The 20,560-nt window shown below is 43.9% G+C and overlaps 2 protein-coding genes across 2 annotated transcripts; both read left to right on the forward strand.

The window, feature by feature from the left end:
• The first annotated feature begins 810 nt into the window (after nt 1-810).
• On the forward strand, nt 811-10,328 carry prkaa1 (protein kinase, AMP-activated, alpha 1 catalytic subunit). The gene is made up of 9 exons (XM_068706640.1): nt 811-983; nt 2,780-2,921; nt 4,845-4,938; nt 5,271-5,415; nt 5,678-5,765; nt 5,839-6,063; nt 6,154-6,673; nt 6,751-6,877; nt 7,444-10,328. Exons 1-9 carry the CDS (start codon nt 887-889, stop codon nt 7,725-7,727), a joined length of 1,722 nt encoding a protein of 573 aa, XP_068562741.1. The 5' UTR covers nt 811-886; the 3' UTR covers nt 7,728-10,328.
• Nucleotides 10,329-10,873: 545 nt separating this feature from the next.
• ttc33 (tetratricopeptide repeat domain 33) lies at nt 10,874-20,299 on the forward strand. Its single transcript, XM_068706643.1, has 5 exons — nt 10,874-10,953; nt 11,366-11,593; nt 15,199-15,280; nt 16,437-16,568; nt 19,255-20,299. Exons 2-5 carry the CDS (start codon nt 11,367-11,369, stop codon nt 19,627-19,629), a joined length of 816 nt encoding a protein of 271 aa, XP_068562744.1. The 5' UTR covers nt 10,874-10,953; nt 11,366; the 3' UTR covers nt 19,630-20,299.
• The last annotated feature ends 261 nt before the right edge of the window (nt 20,300-20,560 follow it).

Consider the following 20,560-nt stretch of genomic DNA (forward strand, 5'->3'; position numbering starts at 1 on the left):
TAATCCAACCAAATGTTCTTTCTCATTTTGCCTTTCCAGCCCTTGAATAGTTTCCTAAAATAGAGTTGAATAGAAATGACACAATCAACACAATGGCCTATTGAAAAGAGACCTAACACATTGTATCATAGGTGTACATTTAGGGTACAACCAAGGATTCATTTATTTTAGGAAGTTCTGCAAACAAGATTGTTGCCACTTGGACATTCTTAGGTGTGGCAGATTTTGGCACCACCACAATTCCACAAAACTCCATGCAGATTATTATTAAATTAAATGTTGGATGAGATGTGTCACTCCCTGTCTAGGCCTATAACTACCATGGCATTTTAGTTATAGTCTAATTTTGTATATCCTGTCTTAGACAAAGGAGCATGTATATCAGTCAGACCAACATAAAAATGTATTGCCCATATATGGCTCTACAGGGCTGAGTTGATTCAAAGTTCCCATAGTGCAGTTTAGCTTTCTCTGTAAATAATTAATGTTACATTTTGATGCATCCGTTCATAATTGCTACTGAGATTCTGTTCCATCTATTTCGTCACCGCGTCTTACTTTTCTTTCGTATTTATCATCGCATGTATGTCTAGTGTACATTTCCTCTCTGACTCTTGATTTCAAAATAACCACCTATATGTTTTCCAGCCACAAACAAACTTCAGTCCATGTAACGTCGATGATCACACCCCGATTTAGGAGTTTCCTGGGAACCTTGAAGGCAACATTCTACGTCGCCTACGCTTCTAACGACTCGCGCAAAGTGCCGGTGGCTCCGCCCACCCTCCGCGCGGAGCAGAGGCGCTTGAGTAGAGACGCACACAGCGGAGTTCGGTCCATCTCTGCTCGCAGCTAGCTAACCCCGCAGCAAGGCCACTGCGGGAAGATGGCGACGGAAAAACAAAAAAATGAAGGAAGAGTGAAAATTGGACATTACATTCTGGGAGATACACTCGGTGTGGGGACGTTTGGAAAGGTTAAAGGTATGTCCGACTGTCTTTGACGTCTGTTGCATCCTGCCAAACTGAAAGATGGTGGGAATGGGAGCTCCTAGCTTAGCATGCTAAGTTAGCATGCTATGAAAGCTAACTTGTCGCAACGCCAGGAAAGGTAGCACACTTGTTGTCCTCATGTCCTGCTAGTTAGCTCAACTTGTTTTCTGACAGACATTTTCGGAACGTAGCCGCAGATGCCAACGACTGCCACGCAATGCACGTTACATGACATTAGCTTCTGTTTAGCCACATCTATTTCAAGTAGTGGCGGCGGCGTTTTGGAGCTAAGTTAGCCCGACAGCCACAAGTCGCTTGTCAAGACAGACACCGGGAAGTAGACCCGTCTTGGCTGGCGGTTGTATTGCTAGCCATGGCGCTAGATGGGTAGATATTAATGAGGAGCATTTAGCTTTCCCGATTCGTGTCGTCTCCTTTAAAACACGATGCAGGAATGTTCTGCAGCTCGGAGGTAACGTTACATTTGGTCTTCAACTCTGCCCTCCTTATGAGTTATGTTTGCCATTCTGTTGAAGGGACCGCTATTGGATGTGTGTGTGTGTGTGTGTGTGTGTGTGTGTGTGTGTGGGGAGGGACCCAATCTATTCCGTGTTGTCAATCTAGAGGGCTACACGATTAGTATGTCAATAAACCGCTTTGCTTGTATCAACACCTATTGGTCTAATGATTTTTCGAGAACGTCCCCTATGTATTTCTACATATTCTCTTCTCAGCTCTGTCGTTATTATCGACCTCTTGTGTAGTCTGTTTCACCAATGCAGTGCATTTTGAACTCACGATTGAGCCCCAAATGAAGTGAACCCATTAGGCACTCTCTCCAAACAGCAACATGCTTTATTTACAGACGGTTCCCAGTGAGTCATCGCTGCACTTGTTGTGGTCGTTGTTAGAAAGAAGACCACAGTCTTTAGCTCCGTGGTAATGGTCCTGATTACTGGAGGCTTGGTTCATAGTTCACCAGCACAACTGGTAAATCAATAGCAGCTGTTTACTAACTCCCCCCCCTCCTTCTTTTCATTGAATGGTAACTTGTTCTGATATGTTCACATATTTGTTCTCTTCCTACTGTTGCATATCGCTGTTTGGGTTGAGATTAAATGTATTTTGGGCTTGTCAAGCTATTGGCTAAACCACCACGCTTCTTGGTCTTCAGACTGTTGTGGTTGCAGACATATCAGGCTAGATATGTCAGTGTTTTGGAGATGCACTTTTATCTTTTTCCATCACTTAATGCTGTTCAGAAGTTTGTGAATGCCTGCCACAAAATCTTGATATATTACAGTCAGGAAATACTATGCATTTCGTGATTGTCTTTCACGCTTTTAGGTTGTAGAAAGTTCTTTTTACAAATAGGTTAGATGTTATTTTGCATGAAAGGTTTGCAAAAAAAAAGGGTCCTTTTGTTGTTCATGGAGAACGAAACTCTGTACAATAGTTCAACCGGACTGACAATTAAGATGACAGGAAGATGCATGGATCCCTCCGAGCAACAGTAAGAATAAAAGAAATAAGATAAATAACAGTAGACTAAATCACCAGTCATTGGTAAAAAAAATAATTGGAAGCTTAGCATCAAAATGTGTGCAGATTTAAATAGTTGAGTAGACTTCAGAAAGCTCAAAGAAGAAAACGGCTACACAAAATATTTAGAGCGCAATTGCAAAACGGGTGACTCCAAACCTTTGAACATGCGGTGTCTGTCCTGTGTTGTAATTGGTGTTGCTCACGTCCGCTCATTCTTTTTTTTGTTTTGTTTTACCCTACAGTTGGCCAACATGAGCTGACCAAGCACCAAGTGGCCGTGAAGATCTTGAACAGGCAGAAGATCCGCAGTTTGGACGTGGTGGGAAAGATCCGCAGGGAGATCCAGAACCTGAAGCTTTTCAGGCATCCTCACATAATTAAACTGTAAGTCCTAGATTACACCCTGCTCGCTGCTCTGTAATCCCCCTGCCGCCGCATTAATGCCACCCACTGAGCTATTTCCAGGCTTTAATGGTGTGTTTCAGAAAATGTCCATGTGGGGATATCTGTCTGACCCGGTCTCCTCTCCTCTCAGTCCCTGGCTCACTCTGCTTTATTGCCTGATTTCCTCTCTGTTGACCTTTTCATTCCAATATGTAAAAGTGCTTTATCACCATCTTTCACCGCGCCTCGCTGTGTGATCGCCTCTCCTTCAGTTTCGTATTCCCGAAAAGTTTATTAATTATTCATTCACAGAACTCGGGGGGGGTCTGTATTTTGAATACAACCGGATAGGATTGTCACACCCTATCCAACATATATTTTCTGTCTTGTTTTAAATGGCTAATGGCACACGTGTTGGTGCAGACGGATACATGACTGAGTCATTGTTTAACTTCACATGTCTGAACCGACAGTGGAACTAATCAGAGGCTAGCTCACTACGCTGTTGGTGCTTAAATGCACGTTTGCGTCGAGCGGTGCTGTAAACCACTACAAGCCTGAAGTAAACACTCCATTTGGCAACACAAGAATGCTGCTGAAACAGTCAATATATATATATATATATATATATATATATATATATATATAGAAAAATGAAGAGATACTTTCTAGCTTGTATCTAGACGTTCACAGGAAGCAACAAGTGCTCAAGGCCACAGTTACAGGGTCGTTAAAGTCATGAGGTGTGGCTAATTGCATGAAATACCAGCTCCATGTCATGCATGCACAAGAATGTAAACTTTCCTTTGTTTGTGTGTGTGTGTGTGTGTGTGTGTGTGTGTGTGTGTGTGTGTGTGTGTGTGTGTGTGAGAGAGAGAGAGAGTGTGTGAGATCTTTGACAGGGTGCACAGTAGTGAAGCAATACAACACAACACACCCTCATCTGGTTTACAGGATGTTTGTAGCGATTGTCAGTGGTTTGTCAGCATCTGCTGAGACTTTGGTCACTTTAACTTTGCGGTGCGGTCTACAGGAACACATCTGTCACAATCACTATGAATTTACCTTTAGACTGACATTAAAATGTTGTGGATGGAAGATGAGACGGACACAGTTTTCGCTGTAATCTCTTAACACTGTTCGCTTGTCATTACTTTGCTACTTTCTTTAGTATTAAACATGTGGATTTAGAGCTGCAGGGGCTACAATGCCCCCGTTAGCTTATTCTGCTGCTCGATGTTGAATATGATAATCACTGGGAGAAATGGGGCTTATGTGCAAGCGCAGCCACATAGCCAGTGTAGTGTAAACAGATGCATGATGGGTGCCGGTGTAAATTCTTAAGTGCAAGAATTCCTCACTAAGCCGTGGCCTGAAAGGATAGGCGTTAACCAGTTGCAAAGGCTTAAGTAGCTGAATCAAATTTATACTAACGATGCTCCGAAATTAAGCTCTCTGCAATGCTTCTGAGTGTGAGGATGTAACAAGCCACAGATGTGCTGTGTCATAGCTGCATGTCATTGTGGTATTTGTATTTAACATGTCTGCAAATATACAAATAAGTCTTTATTGTCTGAAAGCTAGACTCGCTGCTTTCGCACCTGTAGTTTATTTAATTGAGGTGTGTTTCATTGCACCATCTCGGGTTCATAAAGTGTGTCACATGGCGTCTTTACTAAATGGGTTATTTTTCTCACAGCAAGGCATAAAACTCCCAAGATATTACGATTTAGTCATATTCTTGCTGGAAATGGAGCATAACGTGTGATGTTTCTACAACATTCCACAGATTTAACAGCATGCTTTCCTATTTTTTGATTCCTACAAATGCTGAAATAATAGCTGATAACTGTATTTGAGCAGTGTTATATCTCCTATTTGTTGATGAGCCGTATGATTTCCACTTTGTGTCGATGTCTGCAGGTATCAGGTTATTAGCACCCCTACGGATATCTTTATGGTGATGGAGTACGTCTCAGGAGGCGAGCTATTCGACTATATCTGCAAGAATGGAAAGGTAATACCCTAAGATACTGTGAAATGTCTTAAAGTCTGTTCTAAAGATCTCCCACGTTGTCCTTCACTCTGTCCGTCTTGTCAAACGTCGCAGATTTTTGCATATTTAGTTTCCAGTGAGAGGACCAGCACACATGCGTGCATTATGTACTTCTTCTGTGTTCATAGCCAGCCTTTGGTGCAGATACAGCAACCTGTGAAGCAGAAACTGTGGCTTGAAAAGATAACATAACGCCACACCGAGCGCCGCTTAGTCAGCTGAGATGTGCTAATTCACAGAGTGAGAGTCACGGAGAAGATCAACACCTCATGGATGATTTCTGCTTTTGACAGTTGGATGAAAAGGAGAGCCGTCGGCTGTTCCAGCAGATTATTTCGGCGGTAGACTACTGCCACAGACACATGGTGGTGCACCGAGACCTCAAGCCTGAAAATGTGCTGCTCGACGCACACATGAACGCCAAGATTGCAGACTTCGGTAAGCGTGTCGAGTCCTAAACCCGGGTCTACACAGGTGACTTTAGTCGTTAAAATGATGGATACGATAGTACAGAACGTGGTTCAGTAGCTCTAAATTAAATGTAGAGTCCATGTGGAGCTTTTTGACTATTAATAGGACTATCGAGTCTGTCCCTGTGTTTTTAGTTTTGTAATACACGTAGGGCTGCACCACTCAAATGTGCCGAATAGCTACCGGGCCGTACGCTCACCGTATTTTACCCGTGTAACATTTTGTGCAGGATTATCAAACATGATGTCAGATGGAGAGTTCCTGCGGACGAGCTGTGGTTCTCCAAACTACGCCGCTCCTGAGGTCATCTCAGGAAGGTAATGTTTACCACCTTTTAGATGTTGACATTGACTGAATAAACACAACTCATCATTTTGAACTCATCCTCAGGCTATATGCTGGTCCAGAGGTCGACATCTGGAGCAGTGGGGTCATTCTCTATGCCTTGTTGTGTGGGACGCTTCCCTTCGACGACGACCACGTGCCAACGCTCTTTAAGAAGATCTGCGACGGAATCTTTTTCACCCCGCAGTATCTGAACCCTTCGGTGATAAGCCTCCTTAAACACATGCTGCAGGTGGACCCCATGAAAAGAGCCACCATCAAAGAGATCCGGTGAGCCCGACCAGATTAATCACAAGCTTTTGCTAAGTGTTGCGTTCACGGTCTGTGGTTTGTTGGACTAAATAGTTTCTCCCGCTGCAGAGAGGACGATTGGTTCAAACAGGGCCTCCCAAAGTACTTGTTCCCCGAGGACCCCTCCTACAGCAACAACATGATTGACGACGAGGCCCTCAAAGAGGTATGTGAGAAGTTCGAGTGCACAGAGGAGGAGGTCCTGACCTGCATATACAGTCGCAACCACCAGGATCCGTTGGCCGTCGCCTACCATCTCATCATTGACAATCGTCGCATCATGAATGAAGCCAAGGACTTTTACCTGGCGTCCAGCCCTCCCGACTCTTTTCTAGATGACCAGCACCTGAGCTCGTCCGGCGCGGCCGTGTCTGGCGTCGTCAAGGCCCACCCTGAGCGCGTGCCCTTCCTGCTGGCGGAGACTCCACCCAGGCCTCGCCACACGCTGGACGAATTGAACCCCCAGAAGTCCAAGCACCAGGGTGTTAGAAGGGCCAAGTGGCACCTGGGTATCCGGAGTCAGAGTCGACCCAACGATATCATGTCAGAAGTGTGCCGTGCCATGAAACAGCTGGATTACGAGTGGAAGGTAAGGAAGGTGGAGCGCATTTAAAACAGGTAGCGTTATACAGTCACTGTTTCTTCACCCTTTCATAACTCTTCCAGGTTGTGAATCCTTATTATCTGCGCGTGAGAAGGAAGAATCCCGTTACTGGGATGCAAACCAAGATGAGCCTTCAACTCTACCAGGTGGACAGTAGAACCTACCTCCTCGACTTCCGTAGCATAGACGGTAAGCTTCAATTCAGCAGCTCTGTATCAAATACAGAGAGTTGTATTGCTCTCTAATGTTGTGTGTTTTAAACAAGTCTCATATCACTGATTTACAGTTTTTGATGATATTCCATTCAGCTCAGTGTGTTGGTCGTGATTCCTTGGATTCTGTCCCGTGCTTTACTGCCTCGGTGAAGACTTCATAAATGATTGACTCGGGGGTTTGAGTGCTTCGGCTTTTTTTGTCTGTGTAGGTGCGCGGCGGTACCTCAAAGGCAAATATGAGATAAGAGTGTTGTTATGAGCGGAATTAAGGCAGCGAAGGCATGCTGTGCAAAGGGCACGGGACTACGTTTTGACTGCTGCTCCAGCCGAGTCAGCCGCAGCAGTAAGCTGCAGTTGTAACGGGTGGATTTAAGGAACGGAGGGCCGACTTTCAGGGTCTTGTTTTTTGAGGGAATTCAATGTCTTTTACAACTTTTCAAGAACTGCATACACCCTTTTTATAGACCTCGATATGGAAGTTCTACCATATCTTTGTATGTGTGTTATGTAGAAAACCTTTTGCGTCTTGTTTTCTTTCAGATGATATGTTGGAGACAAAATCTGGAACCGCTACCCCTCTCCGATCCGGGTCCGTGGGCAACTACCGCACCACTATTAAGAACGATGTGGACGGGGCAGAAGCTCCCGCCACGTCTAGCACTGTGCTCCCCACCAAGGCCGCCGAAGGCTCCTTAGCGTCGTCGTTGACCTCGTCCATTGAGTCGACGGGAGGGGGGGACGCCGCCACCGTCCCTCGACCGGGAAGCCACACCATCGAGTTCTTTGAGATGTGTGCGAATCTTATTAAATTACTTGCACGATAGCTTTGCAAAACAATCGCTAGCCTTTTTTTCCTCTCCGAGTGTCTTTATAGCAATAAGCATGCAAAACCGATTCATGGCTCAATTCATCCCAGCCGAGGATGAGGCGATTGTTCCGTGGCGCTGACGCAGGTCAGTGTTCCCCGAGTGGACAGGATGTGTACTGAGCGGACAGGGACTGTAAAGGGTTATTTGGAAAAGATGAAAGATGGGCTACTTAATAGCTAGGACAGAACAACATTTAGAAAAGGGTTTTTTTGAACAACTCCCTGATCAATTTAATGGTAAATGTCCACATCCCACCTATACATATATGCGCAAGTGATTACACTGAATTTTCTGTACTGTAGCCAGTGAGCACTGCTTTCCCAGTACAGAGAACAAGATCAAGTTTTTTGCCTGCAGAGAAGGAAGCCACGTGTTGAGGGTTGGGTGTTGGGGTGGCAGTCGTATAGGGTGCAGGTAGCACTTTTGCACAAGTTTCTTTTATTTCTTGCTGCTCTTGTTTTTTTGTTTTTTGTTTTCTATCTCTGTGGGGAACAGATAAGTGGTGCAGATGGGGGAGGGGCTCTGCACCGGCTATACGAGGGTGGTCACGCCCATTCACATTCATTGGACTCTGAAGAAGTGCAGTGAGCCCTTTATTTCTGTCTTGTGTCAGGGACAAAAAGAATGCTTCATCACGTTTATGTTTGTTTTTCTTTTCTTTGTCAGAGACTAAATCTTCATGATTTGTGTCCTTGTTGTAAAAAAAAAACAAAAAAAACAAAAAAATGTTTGAATTTGTCTGTCCCCTACATTTTTATATATAAAGACATGAATATATTTATCAGTGGATGGAGTGTTGGTTCTGTTGGAAATGGAATTTTGGGTTGCTTTTTTTTTTTTTTTTTTTTTTGCATCAAGATCTATTGCTGGATGGTATATATTTTCCTTTTTTTACCGACTGGTTTTTAAATCAATATCACAGCTTTGTTTCCTTCAATCACAATTATTCTGATACTTGATTGTCTCTCCACATGAGTATAGCCTGCTTTTACCATTTAACAGGTATTTTGCCACGACAGTCAAAATCTAGAAATATATCATTTTCAGTGTCGCATATTAAAATGACACGCTGGTTTTGACTTTTTGTTGTATTTCTTTTTTTTAGATTAACGATTAGGATTTGAGTTCGATCACTGAATGAAATGCCTTTTGTCTACATCCAGTTTGTAAATGCCAACCCATCAAAAGTGCATCGGCCTCAGGGCTCAAATTGAGTAGCAGCAATTACATGCAGTGCATGGACAATGTGTTATTGGCAGGTGAATACATCCAGAATATTATCATTTTGGGGGTTTTATTTTCCATTATTTTGCTCACACATTCCCTTTTACAAACTTAAACCTGAAACGTGTCATGCTGGATAGATTGCAGAAAAACATCACAGAAACATTAAGATCTTAAGCGGTGTTGCTGGTTTATATTTGATAAAGAAAAATGTCAGACAATACATACTTGCAAGTTCACAAAGTCTTGGATGGATATATATACGTCTTTAATCACAGGTGTGATGCATCTCCCTCCATTTCCTGTCCACAGTCTTAAAGTTGTGAGCGGTGTCTGTTGTTCGGCTGCCTTATCGTCATCGGTACTGTTTTCATGTAAAAGTAGGAATCCAGTGCCGATCCAAATTATTGGCACTTTTTTTGGGGGAGAATTTCAAGTGTTGGAAGTCCACAAATTATTATTTTGCCAGTGTTGTTCATTCACAACTACTGTTAACAATTCACAGATTACTTTTGCGTTACCAAAAATGTTTTAGAAAAATTCTTAAATGCAAAAACGTTGAAATAACCCTCAGAAACTGCTAACATGTTTTAATTCCTTCAATAGAGGGAAAACAAAGCGAACTTGAACGGTAAACTGGTTTCTAATGAATCATTTTTGTCAATTGAACCGGGTTTTAATGGACTTTGCATGTTACCATCGTAATATCAGTCACTTCAATTCTATTTTGACTTTATTTGTGTTAAGAGGTGTTAGCAGTTGCTCAAGGCTCCGTTTCTTGTGTTTAGCTCTACGGCTTTAAACATCTAAAATATCTCACTGGTATAAACAATTTTACATTTCAGAAGTATGACGTAACAAAAATTGCCAAGAGTGACAATAATTGTGATCAACTTGTTTCTCTTGCTGGTTTGGACTGAAATATTTAGTTAATATTTGACCTTTTTGTGTCAGTTTTAAAACTAGAGTTTATGAATTAAACTGATCGTGGTGAAGAAACGCACTATGGTCTCGGGATGATATTGTAAAACTAAACCTTTTTAGTTTTATAGGGCAGTTGAAGTTTTGATTATTAAACTTCTCAAGGGGTTTGTAGGAAAGATGAATGTGTGAAACCGTGACCTTTTTTGGACAGTTTATGGAGTCGTGTCCTAGTGGACTGACGATAAATTCTGCCAAGTCTATCTGTTCGGACTGCTTCAAATAAATATTGTTCTATTTTTGTTTGTTGTGTAAAGGGACCCTACCAGATTGACGAGTGTAAATCTGAATGGACAGTGTTGAAATCATTTGTATACACAACTGCCTAATAAACCGCTAAATTTCACACAATTTTGCTGAAGTTTCTCTGCATGTTTTTAGTCTTTTGGACGGCTCACATGAACATGAAAGATGGTACCGTTCACCATCGCAGCCATGCAATCAACAGTACTAAGGAAACTACATGTTACTCTCACTGCAAACAAGGAATGTCCTCCAACAAGGTGGATAAACTCACAAGGAAGTAAAAGTCATCTCCTTATTGTTTATTCTAGAATCACACTAACTGATTCAGGTAATTCTGTGTAATAAAATGTGATGGAAAACAATCCTCATTTTAGATCAAATTTATATTTACTAAAAATTAAATTTTGCACACAAAATGTCAAGTATGCCAAGAGATTGTTCTGAATCAACTCTGTGGTGCCATCTAGTGGGCAAAATGGAGAGTAATTTTACTGTAAAATGTACTAACATACTTTAATAATGCGTTTCACGTCTGTGTCCTTAACACACGCCTCAGCATTATAGTGTATCATCTTTACAACAACAAAAACAAAACAAAAAAACTTGGTTCGTGTTTCTTTAAGAGACGACGTAAACATTCACACCACTTCCGGGTCAACCAATATGGCTAACCGACGTTAGCTTGTCCAGTTTTGCCCACGGAAAGCTGTAGAAGTCTGCAAGTGCAAATGTAATATGTTATGTTAAAATCAACTCGAGTGCAGTCTTGTGTGTGCAAACTTACTGAGTGTGTCAAGAGTTTGGGCTAAGTGTTAGCTAGGTCATTAGAGCTAACGTTAGCTAGCGTTGTTTTTATTAGCTAACTCGTCTTGCTGTTGCAGCTAGTTAGTTGTTAGATAACTAGTTGTGTGCTTTGTGTTTAAACAGGATATATATATCTAACTGTAGCTGACAGACTGCTGCGTAACGTTAAGTTAGATACGTATCTGGCAGTAACATCACGTTGAAATGTAGCTTGTTTTCTGATATTTCAAAATAAAAGTCCATTTCCGTAGATTTTCACGTGCCGATTGCGCGCTGATTTCAGATGTGATTTCTAGGCATATACTCTGTAACCACCACCCCCCCCCCCCCCCTAACAGAATGGCTTCTTTTGGCTGGAAGAGGAAAGTTGGTGAGAAGGTTTCAAAGTCAGCGGTGCAGCAGTTTGAGGCCGAGGCAGAGAAGGCCGAGGATGCGGGTCCGGGTCCGGGTGACGAGGTGGACTGGCTGCACGCCATCAAACGGCGGCGAGAGATCCTGCTGGAGGACTGTGCAGCCAAGAGCCAGAGGCTGAAGGATGAAGGTGCAGTGCTGGCTGAGCACGGCAGGTGAGGGACGGATTACAGCTTTAACTATGTGATTTTAGTTGATTATAAGACAAACTTTCTGTTTCTACAAAAAGCCCAAAGGAGCTCAACTTTGCATCAACTAGGGACATGTCATGTGTGAAACCCTCCAATGGAGGGCACCATGGTACAGAGCACTGAGACTCATCTAACGCAGATAAAAGCTTTCTACCGACTTGCTACAACAGTTCTATAACATTTGTTAAATAGTGTAATTCAAAGGCACAGCCAAGAGTGAAATCAGGAGGTTTATTTTGTTGTCAACAAGTGTGTGTTCTTGTACAGATTTGGATTTCAAAAGCCCAAAGAGCTGCATTCCTCTCAGGACAGAGATTGTAAATGAATACAGCAGCAATGTATTTGTTGGCAGTGGGAGAAGCATTGGTGTTCACTTCCTTTCAAACACATATTCAACAGTGGAGGGGAAGAGGCAAAAACATGGAGCAATTTAAGGAAAGCTTTTTCAAAACAGGAAGTGATTTCTTTTTATGTTTAAATTGCTCCTACAGTCTACTCTAGCACCCCCTGAAGTATGCTCTAGTGGAAAATAAATGGTAAAGAATGGTTAATGGTTATTTGATTTGATTATGATTATTATTATTAAGTGATATTTCCCCCGTTGATGGATTTAAAAAAAAATAATATTTCCAGCAGTATAAAATCACTCAGCTGCTGTTTTTTTTTTGCTGCTAGATGACAAAATAGGCCTTTTTAAGGACCCTGTTATCTGATACTTCTTCCATGATAATTGACATTTTTAGCCGTATAACAATCACTTTGTGAAACCCTCTTCGGTCCAGAAGATGCAACGTTGTTGGCCTTAGTCACAGCCCGTAATTGTGTTTGTGAGGGGAAAGTGGATTGTGTTGAGGGGGAAATGATGCTCCGTAATGGCTGTTCAGGGGTTTGAGATGCTGTCTGGTCTCTAACAACATCGACGTCTGATGTAAAGGCTGTCATTACGTAAGGTCTACATGCTCCGGATGGAAGTAAAGAGCTCCTCTAGTACCTGTTTGTGAGGGAAGAAGTTTTGTGCGACTTGTCGCTGTTGTCTACGGTTGTTTTTTTTTAAAGACCAACAGATATTGTGTTGTATAAATGTACTCGTGTCACGATAAGCAGGATTCTCACATATATACGTGAGATTTCCTCTCGGATCTACAGACGCGGTAATCTTCACAGGACAGCAAACTGTTTTTCTGTGAGATCAGCTGTTGCTGACATGCAGAGAAGACTCTTGATAAGGACGACAGTCAATTGTCGCTCATGCGTGAACAGACTGGGTGAGCAAAAATCAGAGATAGCCGGTGTCTGACCGATAAACGAATGGTTTTAACGATCCAAAAAAAGAACATTTTATGATGCGTATCGCATATTCATTTGTAAACGTGGCTCAACAGACGTTCGCTTGAGACTGTTGTCGTTTCAAAAAAGGTACAAAAGATGATGATTGACAGATCTCTGTCCTTCACTCACACATCAGCTTTAACACATTCAAACTGAAAAAAAAACAGGGCAATTGTTTCGAAAACATCAAATTTCAGATGTCGATTCAAATGGTCGCCATCCCTCCGAAGGTCTTCTTCTCTTGTTCTGTTCCTGCGGCTGAGATCAGCTCACTGGTTCAGTAATGTCATCGGCACGCGTTGGGCCCATGTTTCCTGGGGCAGTGTGTAAAAAAAAAAAAAAAAAAAAAAGATCATAATGCCCCAACCCTCTATGCTCTTTTCAGAACAATGACATGCTGCAAATAGCTCGTGTGATGCACCTTTTTTTTTTTTTCACTCTTTCTCTAAGCGGCGTGTGAGTGTGCGCTTCCGTCATTCCGATGAATGCAGGTTGACTCATGTACAGAGTTGTAGAGGAGTCGTTTTCACTTCATGGGGTGTATTGACTTGTTGCTCGTTGCTTAATTTCCTCACATGATGTTTGTCTTTTTGCCTCATGTGCGGGCAATATTTCCACACTGCTCTAGTTCCATTTCCTCACTGCTGTCTTACTGTTGAACAGAATGTGTTTTTCTCAGGCGTGATCCTGGTTCAGGCCGTATAACCGATCAGCGTTAATGGTCTCGTGTGGTTTTAATTTGCTCTTTTGAATTTTTCAGGACATCCTTCTTCATAAAGCAATAAAAGATCTGCACACAACAGACATTATTGTGTCGTCAAACCCAGGAATTTCACCTCACAATCTCTCCGAGCCGGTGTCTTGATCGTTCTATTGAAATGGTTCTTGAGTCAATATTGACCGGAGGAGGAGAGGGATGTTCCCCAGGGCTCAACAGTAGGGATTGCCACGTCGAGCCGCCCGCTGGGCCCGCTCACTTCCTTTCCTTGTCACCTCTGCTTAGAGGCGCACATGTGCAGCGGCGAGGGCGACGTTCACGAGGGACAGGAGAGGAGACTTTCAACCATCCCGGAAACAAGAGTTTAGTTGGGAGGCCTTGAAGGATGAGGGTGAAACTCCAGCCATGTTTGACGCAAAGGCGCAAAAACGCGTCCTTGTTCCAATTCATTTATTTAGATAAAGGTTATACATGACGATTCACTTTCATCTTTTAGCATTCAATTTGCATAGTGGAACGTAAAAATTGACTTTTGGGGAAGTGAATTTCTTCCCCACTTGTCAGACTGGGCAAGTAATAAAAAAAAAAAAAAGCGAAAACATTGAACCCGGATTCATGTGTTAAAAAAAATAAAACCGTAAAATATATGCAAAACAGTGTGACTTCTGTTCAAACATATGCAAATCATGTATATGTTTCTCCTTGCATGTGTGAAAAGGAGCCAATCCCAGGGTGTGTGTGTGTGTGTGTGTGTGTGTGTGTGTGTGTGTGTGTGTGTGTGTGTTTACTTCGCCTGCTGGAGCTCTTTTGTGCTCTACAGGTAGACAGGTGTTGCGGTGAACGTGTCGTTTTTCACTCGACAAGTCAAAAGAACAAAAGCATCGATTTCATTTCGACATTTTCTATTTGAGTGAAATTAAGGAATGACTAAAATGCACAAAACTCAAAGGTGATGGCAAACTTGACATACGACTGAATAAAGTTTATTCATCTCGCACGCGAGAATGGACAGACGGAATCGGGGACGGTTTGGGTTCTCTATTGTATAGAACAGCAGAAATGACCCCGGAGAAGCGCTTTGATGAAATCCACCGGACAAGTGTGCGCCGTGCGTTCGGTTACGTAACGTATATCAAATCTCAGGGCGGAGGCCGTAGGACCGAGCGTCCAATTTCGTTGCTTTATGCGATCGTCTATTTGAGTCCGTCGAAGACTCTGAACACAAAAGGCGTGTTTGACTCGATGTAGAGCGAGATATCCGGTAGCTTCAGATCGCAGCCAACAAAACATGCTCTATAAATAACTCACATACTTATCGGTTCAGTTGTGTGTCACGCTGCGGTTTATAGTGCACCGGTTAGCAACCAGGTCACGATTTATGATGCGGTAAACAAACACCTTTTTTTCGTGTGATTGATCTCTTAGGTCTGTAATGTGTGTTTTGACCCACAGTGTGTGTGTGTGTGTGTGTGTGTGTGTGTGCGTGTGCGTGTGCGTGTGTGTGTGTGTGTGTTTCCTCTAGGCACTGGGAGGCCATTAAGAAGCTGGACGAGGCCATCCAGCTGACTCCAGACAACCCGCTGCTGTACGAGATGAAGTCTCAGGTGTGTTATATATTACAGGATACAAGAAGAAGGGATTCAAATTGCAGCAGAACCAGAAAAAAATGAAACGTATGTCTTTATTCCAGGCTTTCTTCTGATCCGCTGTTTCCTTGGCGAGTGTGTCTTAAGATGTGATGCAGCCCAACAGCTGCCCTCAGGGTTTGGGGGGGGGGGGGGCGGGGGGTAGTAGTTTTACATCCTGTGTAAATCACCTGACGGTGGTTTTGTGGAACACGCAGTAAATCAGTCACTTCCAGCAAGTTGCAAGACTACCGGAGCGCATCCTCCGTTCAGGCCCTTTGGTGTGTGTGTGTGTGTGTGTGTGTGTGTGTGTGTGTGTGTGTGTGTGTGTGTGTGAGGTCATTTACCAGCCATCACAGCCACATAGACCCTCTTTCGGCTGCCGCTCCAGTATGCGTTTTAAGCCAGATAAGCGATATCAGCGCGGCGTCGGCAGAACTAAAAGTCCTCCGCATGTTTCCAACCGCTTCAATGTTTTTGTTCTTTTTGGCTCCGCTTCCTTGTCCCCTTTCTGTCGTTTCACTTCCTCTTCCTCTCAGTCTTCTTTTGTCCTTCGTTCCTCCGATCTTCTAACGTTGGCATCTTTAAAAACAATAAAAATAATAATATTTGGGAGAAGCCAGAGGAGGCGGACAGACAAACTCAATTCTTTCTCATCCATTTACTACAACAAACACGATTAAATACCTCCTTATAGCCCCAACCATTGTTTGCCTAATATGATATTATCCATTATAGGTTATTCAAGAAGGAAATCATTAGAGGACCAGGACTTGAAAACCACCGCAAATGGGATTTTCTTTCCCTCCATTGCTGCGACTGACGTGAAACGTGACATCAGCGCGGACATGCTTAGCTTCAGCTCCAGTGTATCTTAACTACACATGTGAAGCACATCCAACCTGTTATTGTCCATTATCAGGCTCTGATTAGCCTGGAGCTCATCATGCTCCCATGACGAGGATGCATCCTTCAGCATGAACCATAAACTCTAAGCTTCGCGCACGTTACTATGTTTCACAGCTCTCATATTGTCATGCAAATGTAATATTGGGAATCGCACATTTGTTGTCCTTTTTTGCGAAGGTATAGCTCCTAAAGAGTCTTTTAATCGTGTTGTGTGGTTTCTCCACAGGTACTGACCATTTTACAGGAAGTGTTTCCTGCGGTGAGGGCGGCGGAGATGGCGGTGAAGTTCCGCCCCCTTTGGTGGGAGGGCTGGCAGACTCTGGGCCGCGCCCAGCTCAACCTGGGAGAGGTGGACCTGGTGAGTTCCCAATCGAAAAAACAAAACGGAATGCGCCGCGCTCGCGGAAAAGCTGTCCGACGGGCAAACTACTTCAGGGCCGTCGGCGAATGCGAACGGCGGGTGGAGGAACGTGCGACTCGTAGCGAGAAAGGTGGAAACGACAGAATCAGAAAAACAAAAACTCGGAACGTTGATAATCGCAGTGTGTCGTTTTGCCGTTTTGCCCATGCAAACACAATGCAAATCCACTCAGTAATGTTGCATAACAATTCACGGCCTCTTGCTCATTCAGCCACTAATCCTCATTGGAAGGGCCCCGTTTCATTTGTGAATGTTTGATTTTTGCAGTAAACCACGCCTCTTTTTTTTTTTTTTTGTAGCCAGCTGTAAATCAACGCCGTCTTCGCCTTTTTTTTTGAACGCCATACGTCAGTCGCTTCTGTTTACTTCTTTCTGCGAACTCCTTCTGAGGTTGCTCCTCTTTCAAAGCACACCCAGTCGCCCCGGGGGCCATTGGACGATTGCTCAAATTTGCCGCAGAACGCGCCGGGACCTGTGGGTGTGTGTGGAACCCACGGATCTCGGTTACACCGTCCCGCCCATTCTGAGCCGCGCAAACTAAGGCCGTGCTCCCAAACCCTTCGCTTAATGGCACCGCCTGTCACTCCCAGAGCGAGGAGGCCTGTCTTACGGCATCAAAAAACAACAATGGGAAGTGTTGAAAGTTACCCGCGCTTAAAACTAAACCAAATATAGACACGCCTCGTTATATAATGAAGTTATTGGAAAGGAACAGCGGGGGGGGGGGGGGGAGGCACATCTATTTTTAGCAAGGCCTGTTCAGTCAGGTTTCAGAGCTTTGTGTGCGTCAACATGTTTCACTAGTACCTGTTTGTGCAAATGTGAGGGCAGCGATCCCCCCCCCCCCCCCCAAAAAAAAAAGTCTGTTCTTTCCCTTCTTTAACCTCCACTCCTGGAAAGCACCCAAAGAAAACAAACCCTGTTGCTTCTGATTTCATTTATTTCAACACTTCTCTTGATGTTTTTTTAAACATTGGAGGTCGACAGTGACAGCATGACGGCTCCGTCACCGTTTATCTCCTCCTTATTATGATAAAGCCGGTTAATCTGCCAACTGTGGCATTTTCTTTTTTTTTTTGCCCGTTGAAGGATTTCTTTGGAAACGAGGTCTCAGTGAGACTTCAGTCTGTTCAAGATTCAACTTGATGTGTTGTTTTTGTGAACAGACTGTGTCATAAGTCAGTTCACCTCTCAAAGACTCATCTGTGTTACAGATGGGGGACATTTCACAAACCGGTTTCGTTACAAAATAATTTGCTGCAGATGATCTTTGTCCTTGTCCTGGTCATTGAATCTCTGAACTCGTATCGCAGGTTGTCCGCGAGGCTTTTGTTCCCCGAATGACTTATGGACTGATTGTAAATCAGATTTTTCATAAGAGGTGTGGCTCACGGTATCACTGGGAACAGGTGCAACTGAGAACGCCGAGCCTCAGTAGGACGTTAACAGATGAAACGCAGATCCTCCGTTCACCGTAATCCACGTCTGCGTTTAGGCTCGACAGCGTGAAGAACGGCAAAACGCACACAGAGACTCTCTGAAGCGTCGACACAAAAATCTGCTGTTGAATCTTTAATCCCCTCCTCGCTCTTTTTTTCTTATCGGCAAAGAGCAGTTTACAGTCACGGAGCGTTCACGACACAAACTGCAGGCCACCTCGCGATGGGATCGCACCGACTGCGACGCCAAAAACTGGGCCACGGGCCTAAAGTCAGACGTCAGAAAACAATCTGTCCTCAGAACAGACAGACGTATTTACACCTGGCACAGTTCTCAAAACCACTTCTGTGGCAGTAACCGCTGCAGTATGCATCTCCAGGAGCACATGTTTGCCGCGATGACTCACCAACACACACTGTCGAGGTGAAAACAATACCCAGTCACACGCTGCTGCGGCCGCTATTGCATCGCCAGCAGCAGCGGCTAATCAAGCTGTCAATAATGAATGTTAATTCAGTGTGTGTGTGTGTGTGTGTGTGTGTGTGTGTGTGTCTTGATGACAGGCCAAAGACAACTTGGCTTTGAGCGTTTTTGTACCGTAGATTTAACAACTTCCAACAGATTAATATGTCTTCTTTTCTTCATAATTAGTTTGAGAACTGCCTCAAAGAAAGACGTCTCGAAGCGGTTACAGAGCCTCTTTAAATATATATAAAGAAATAAAAAGATATCAAACATGAATCATGAATGCATTCATGAGCTCATCAGTCACCTCCGGCGGCATGTGCGGATGGATTTACGTCACCATTTCACAGGCAGTAAATAGTCCCAGCTAAAAGCTTGACGCCAGGTCCCACGGACGGACGGACGGACGGCGGCCATTTTTTATTCCTGTTCAGTGGGACAATCATTTTCACATCGATCTACAACTGCACAGTCAGCTGAGAGCTACTGACGTCTTCTTAATGAAACCATAAATCGACCCGCAGCGCAGCGCAAAGACTGTCGGAGTCTTTTGAGCCCGACCGGCTCGTTCAGCTGCACAGACGCCAGAAGGCCGTAAAGAATTTGGGCGGAGCTTTTCGTTTTTTTGCTGGAGACTATAAACATGCCTTCGCCCATCTTTCAGGACCACCCATAAAAGCGTGTGTTTGAACTTGTCGTCCCCCCCCACCCCCTGCAGGCTGTGAGGTCTTTCCAGGTCGCGATCCACCTGTGCCCATCAGAGCGCGCCCTGTGGCAGGAGGACCTGGAGTGGGCGTGGCGGTTACAGAAGCAGCACTTGGCAACCAAGGAGAAGACTCGTCAAGAGGAGGAGGCCAAAGAGCAGATCCTTCACGCCCCGGAGCTCGAGCGGGACTACGACTTTGAGTCGGACGAGGTGCTCGCCGCCTGCGTGGCGGTCGCAGAGCGGCAGACGCGCTACGAGGAGCTGAAGAGGACCGCCGTGGTCATAGACGCCGAGGGGAATATCAAAAATGTCCTCGCTGGGGAGGAGGGCTCGGAGGAAGCAGCGACGCCATTACAAGAACAGTTTGTCAAAGCAAGAGGACTCTGAAATGGTTTCAGAATGACTTGATTTTCCCGGTTGCATTTCTTCGGACTGAAGGGTGTTTCTGAAACCACAGTGTTTGAACCTGTAGCATGAAGTAACTGACTCATTCTGGGAAACTCATTCATAATAAAAGACAGTCGAGTTGGTTTACATTTTCCATCCCTTTAATTTGAATTGTGTAAAACATGTCAAGTTTTTACATGTTTTGAAGCTACAAACTTTAGCGTCTCCTAGTTCTGTGTTTCCCCTCGTAGCACAATATCACGTTGAGCTGATGGCTAATGTACTCCGTGGTGACAGTAGGATCTACTTTCTGACACTCTGAAGTGAGATCCTTCCACTTGATGGAGTCCGTGGGTCTTAACGGAAATAAAAACAGGATTTCTTTTGGGGATTATGTATAAAATCAAAGATTCGTGTTCGGCCGTTTGCTTCTATAGCACATGAGGTTGATTCATCTTTCAGAATAATTTATCCTCCCAAGATTAAGGCACACGACTGATGATTAAACAGAATAAAGTAGTTCCCAGTCTTTTCCTAGAAAAATCCAGATCACGGATTCATCCACTCTGATTAGTTGACTGTTAATGACCGGTGAGGTTTCAACGTGTTTGTGAAGAAGAGCGTTCATGCTCAGCAAATTAATGAGTGAATAAACATGAATCAAAGTGTGTGAGATGGTTCCCTGTGTGCTCTTTGTTTTCTCTTTTGAGTCCATCGGACGTCTCGTACTTTTATGTTATCTGGAGATGAGTTGCAAGATGTTTACCGACTTCTTCCAAGGTCGAGCTGAAGGTTAGCGTTGTATTGATTAGTGCATGAAGAAGGAGCCAGACTTTCCTGCTTGACCTGCATGATAAGAGCCGGTCATTTCTTATCTCCTTTAGCATAGGGAACATCCTTTTAGGAAAGGAAAGGAGACGATGCTGGTCCA

This window comes from Cebidichthys violaceus, unplaced genomic scaffold (assembly GCF_023349555.1).
Source record: "Cebidichthys violaceus isolate CVI_PGR_0920_01 unplaced genomic scaffold, fCebVio1.0.p SCAF_12, whole genome shotgun sequence".
In the NCBI taxonomy this organism is placed as follows: domain Eukaryota; kingdom Metazoa; phylum Chordata; class Actinopteri; order Perciformes; family Stichaeidae; genus Cebidichthys; species Cebidichthys violaceus.

Coding starts and splice junctions, on each gene's coding strand:
- prkaa1 (XM_068706640.1), top strand. CDS start 887: ATGGCGACGGAAAAACAAAAAAATGAAGGAAGAGTGAAAATTGGACAT. Junction 984..2,779: donor GACGTTTGGAAAGGTTAAAG/GTATGTCCGACT, acceptor TTTACCCTACAG/TTGGCCAACATGAGCTGACC. Junction 6,878..7,443: donor CGACTTCCGTAGCATAGACG/GTAAGCTTCAAT, acceptor GTTTTCTTTCAG/ATGATATGTTGGAGACAAAA.
- ttc33 (XM_068706643.1), top strand. CDS start 11,367: ATGGCTTCTTTTGGCTGGAAGAGGAAAGTTGGTGAGAAGGTTTCAAAG. Junction 11,594..15,198: donor GTGCTGGCTGAGCACGGCAG/GTGAGGGACGGA, acceptor TGTTTCCTCTAG/GCACTGGGAGGCCATTAAGA. Junction 16,569..19,254: donor ACCTGGGAGAGGTGGACCTG/GTGAGTTCCCAA, acceptor CACCCCCTGCAG/GCTGTGAGGTCTTTCCAGGT.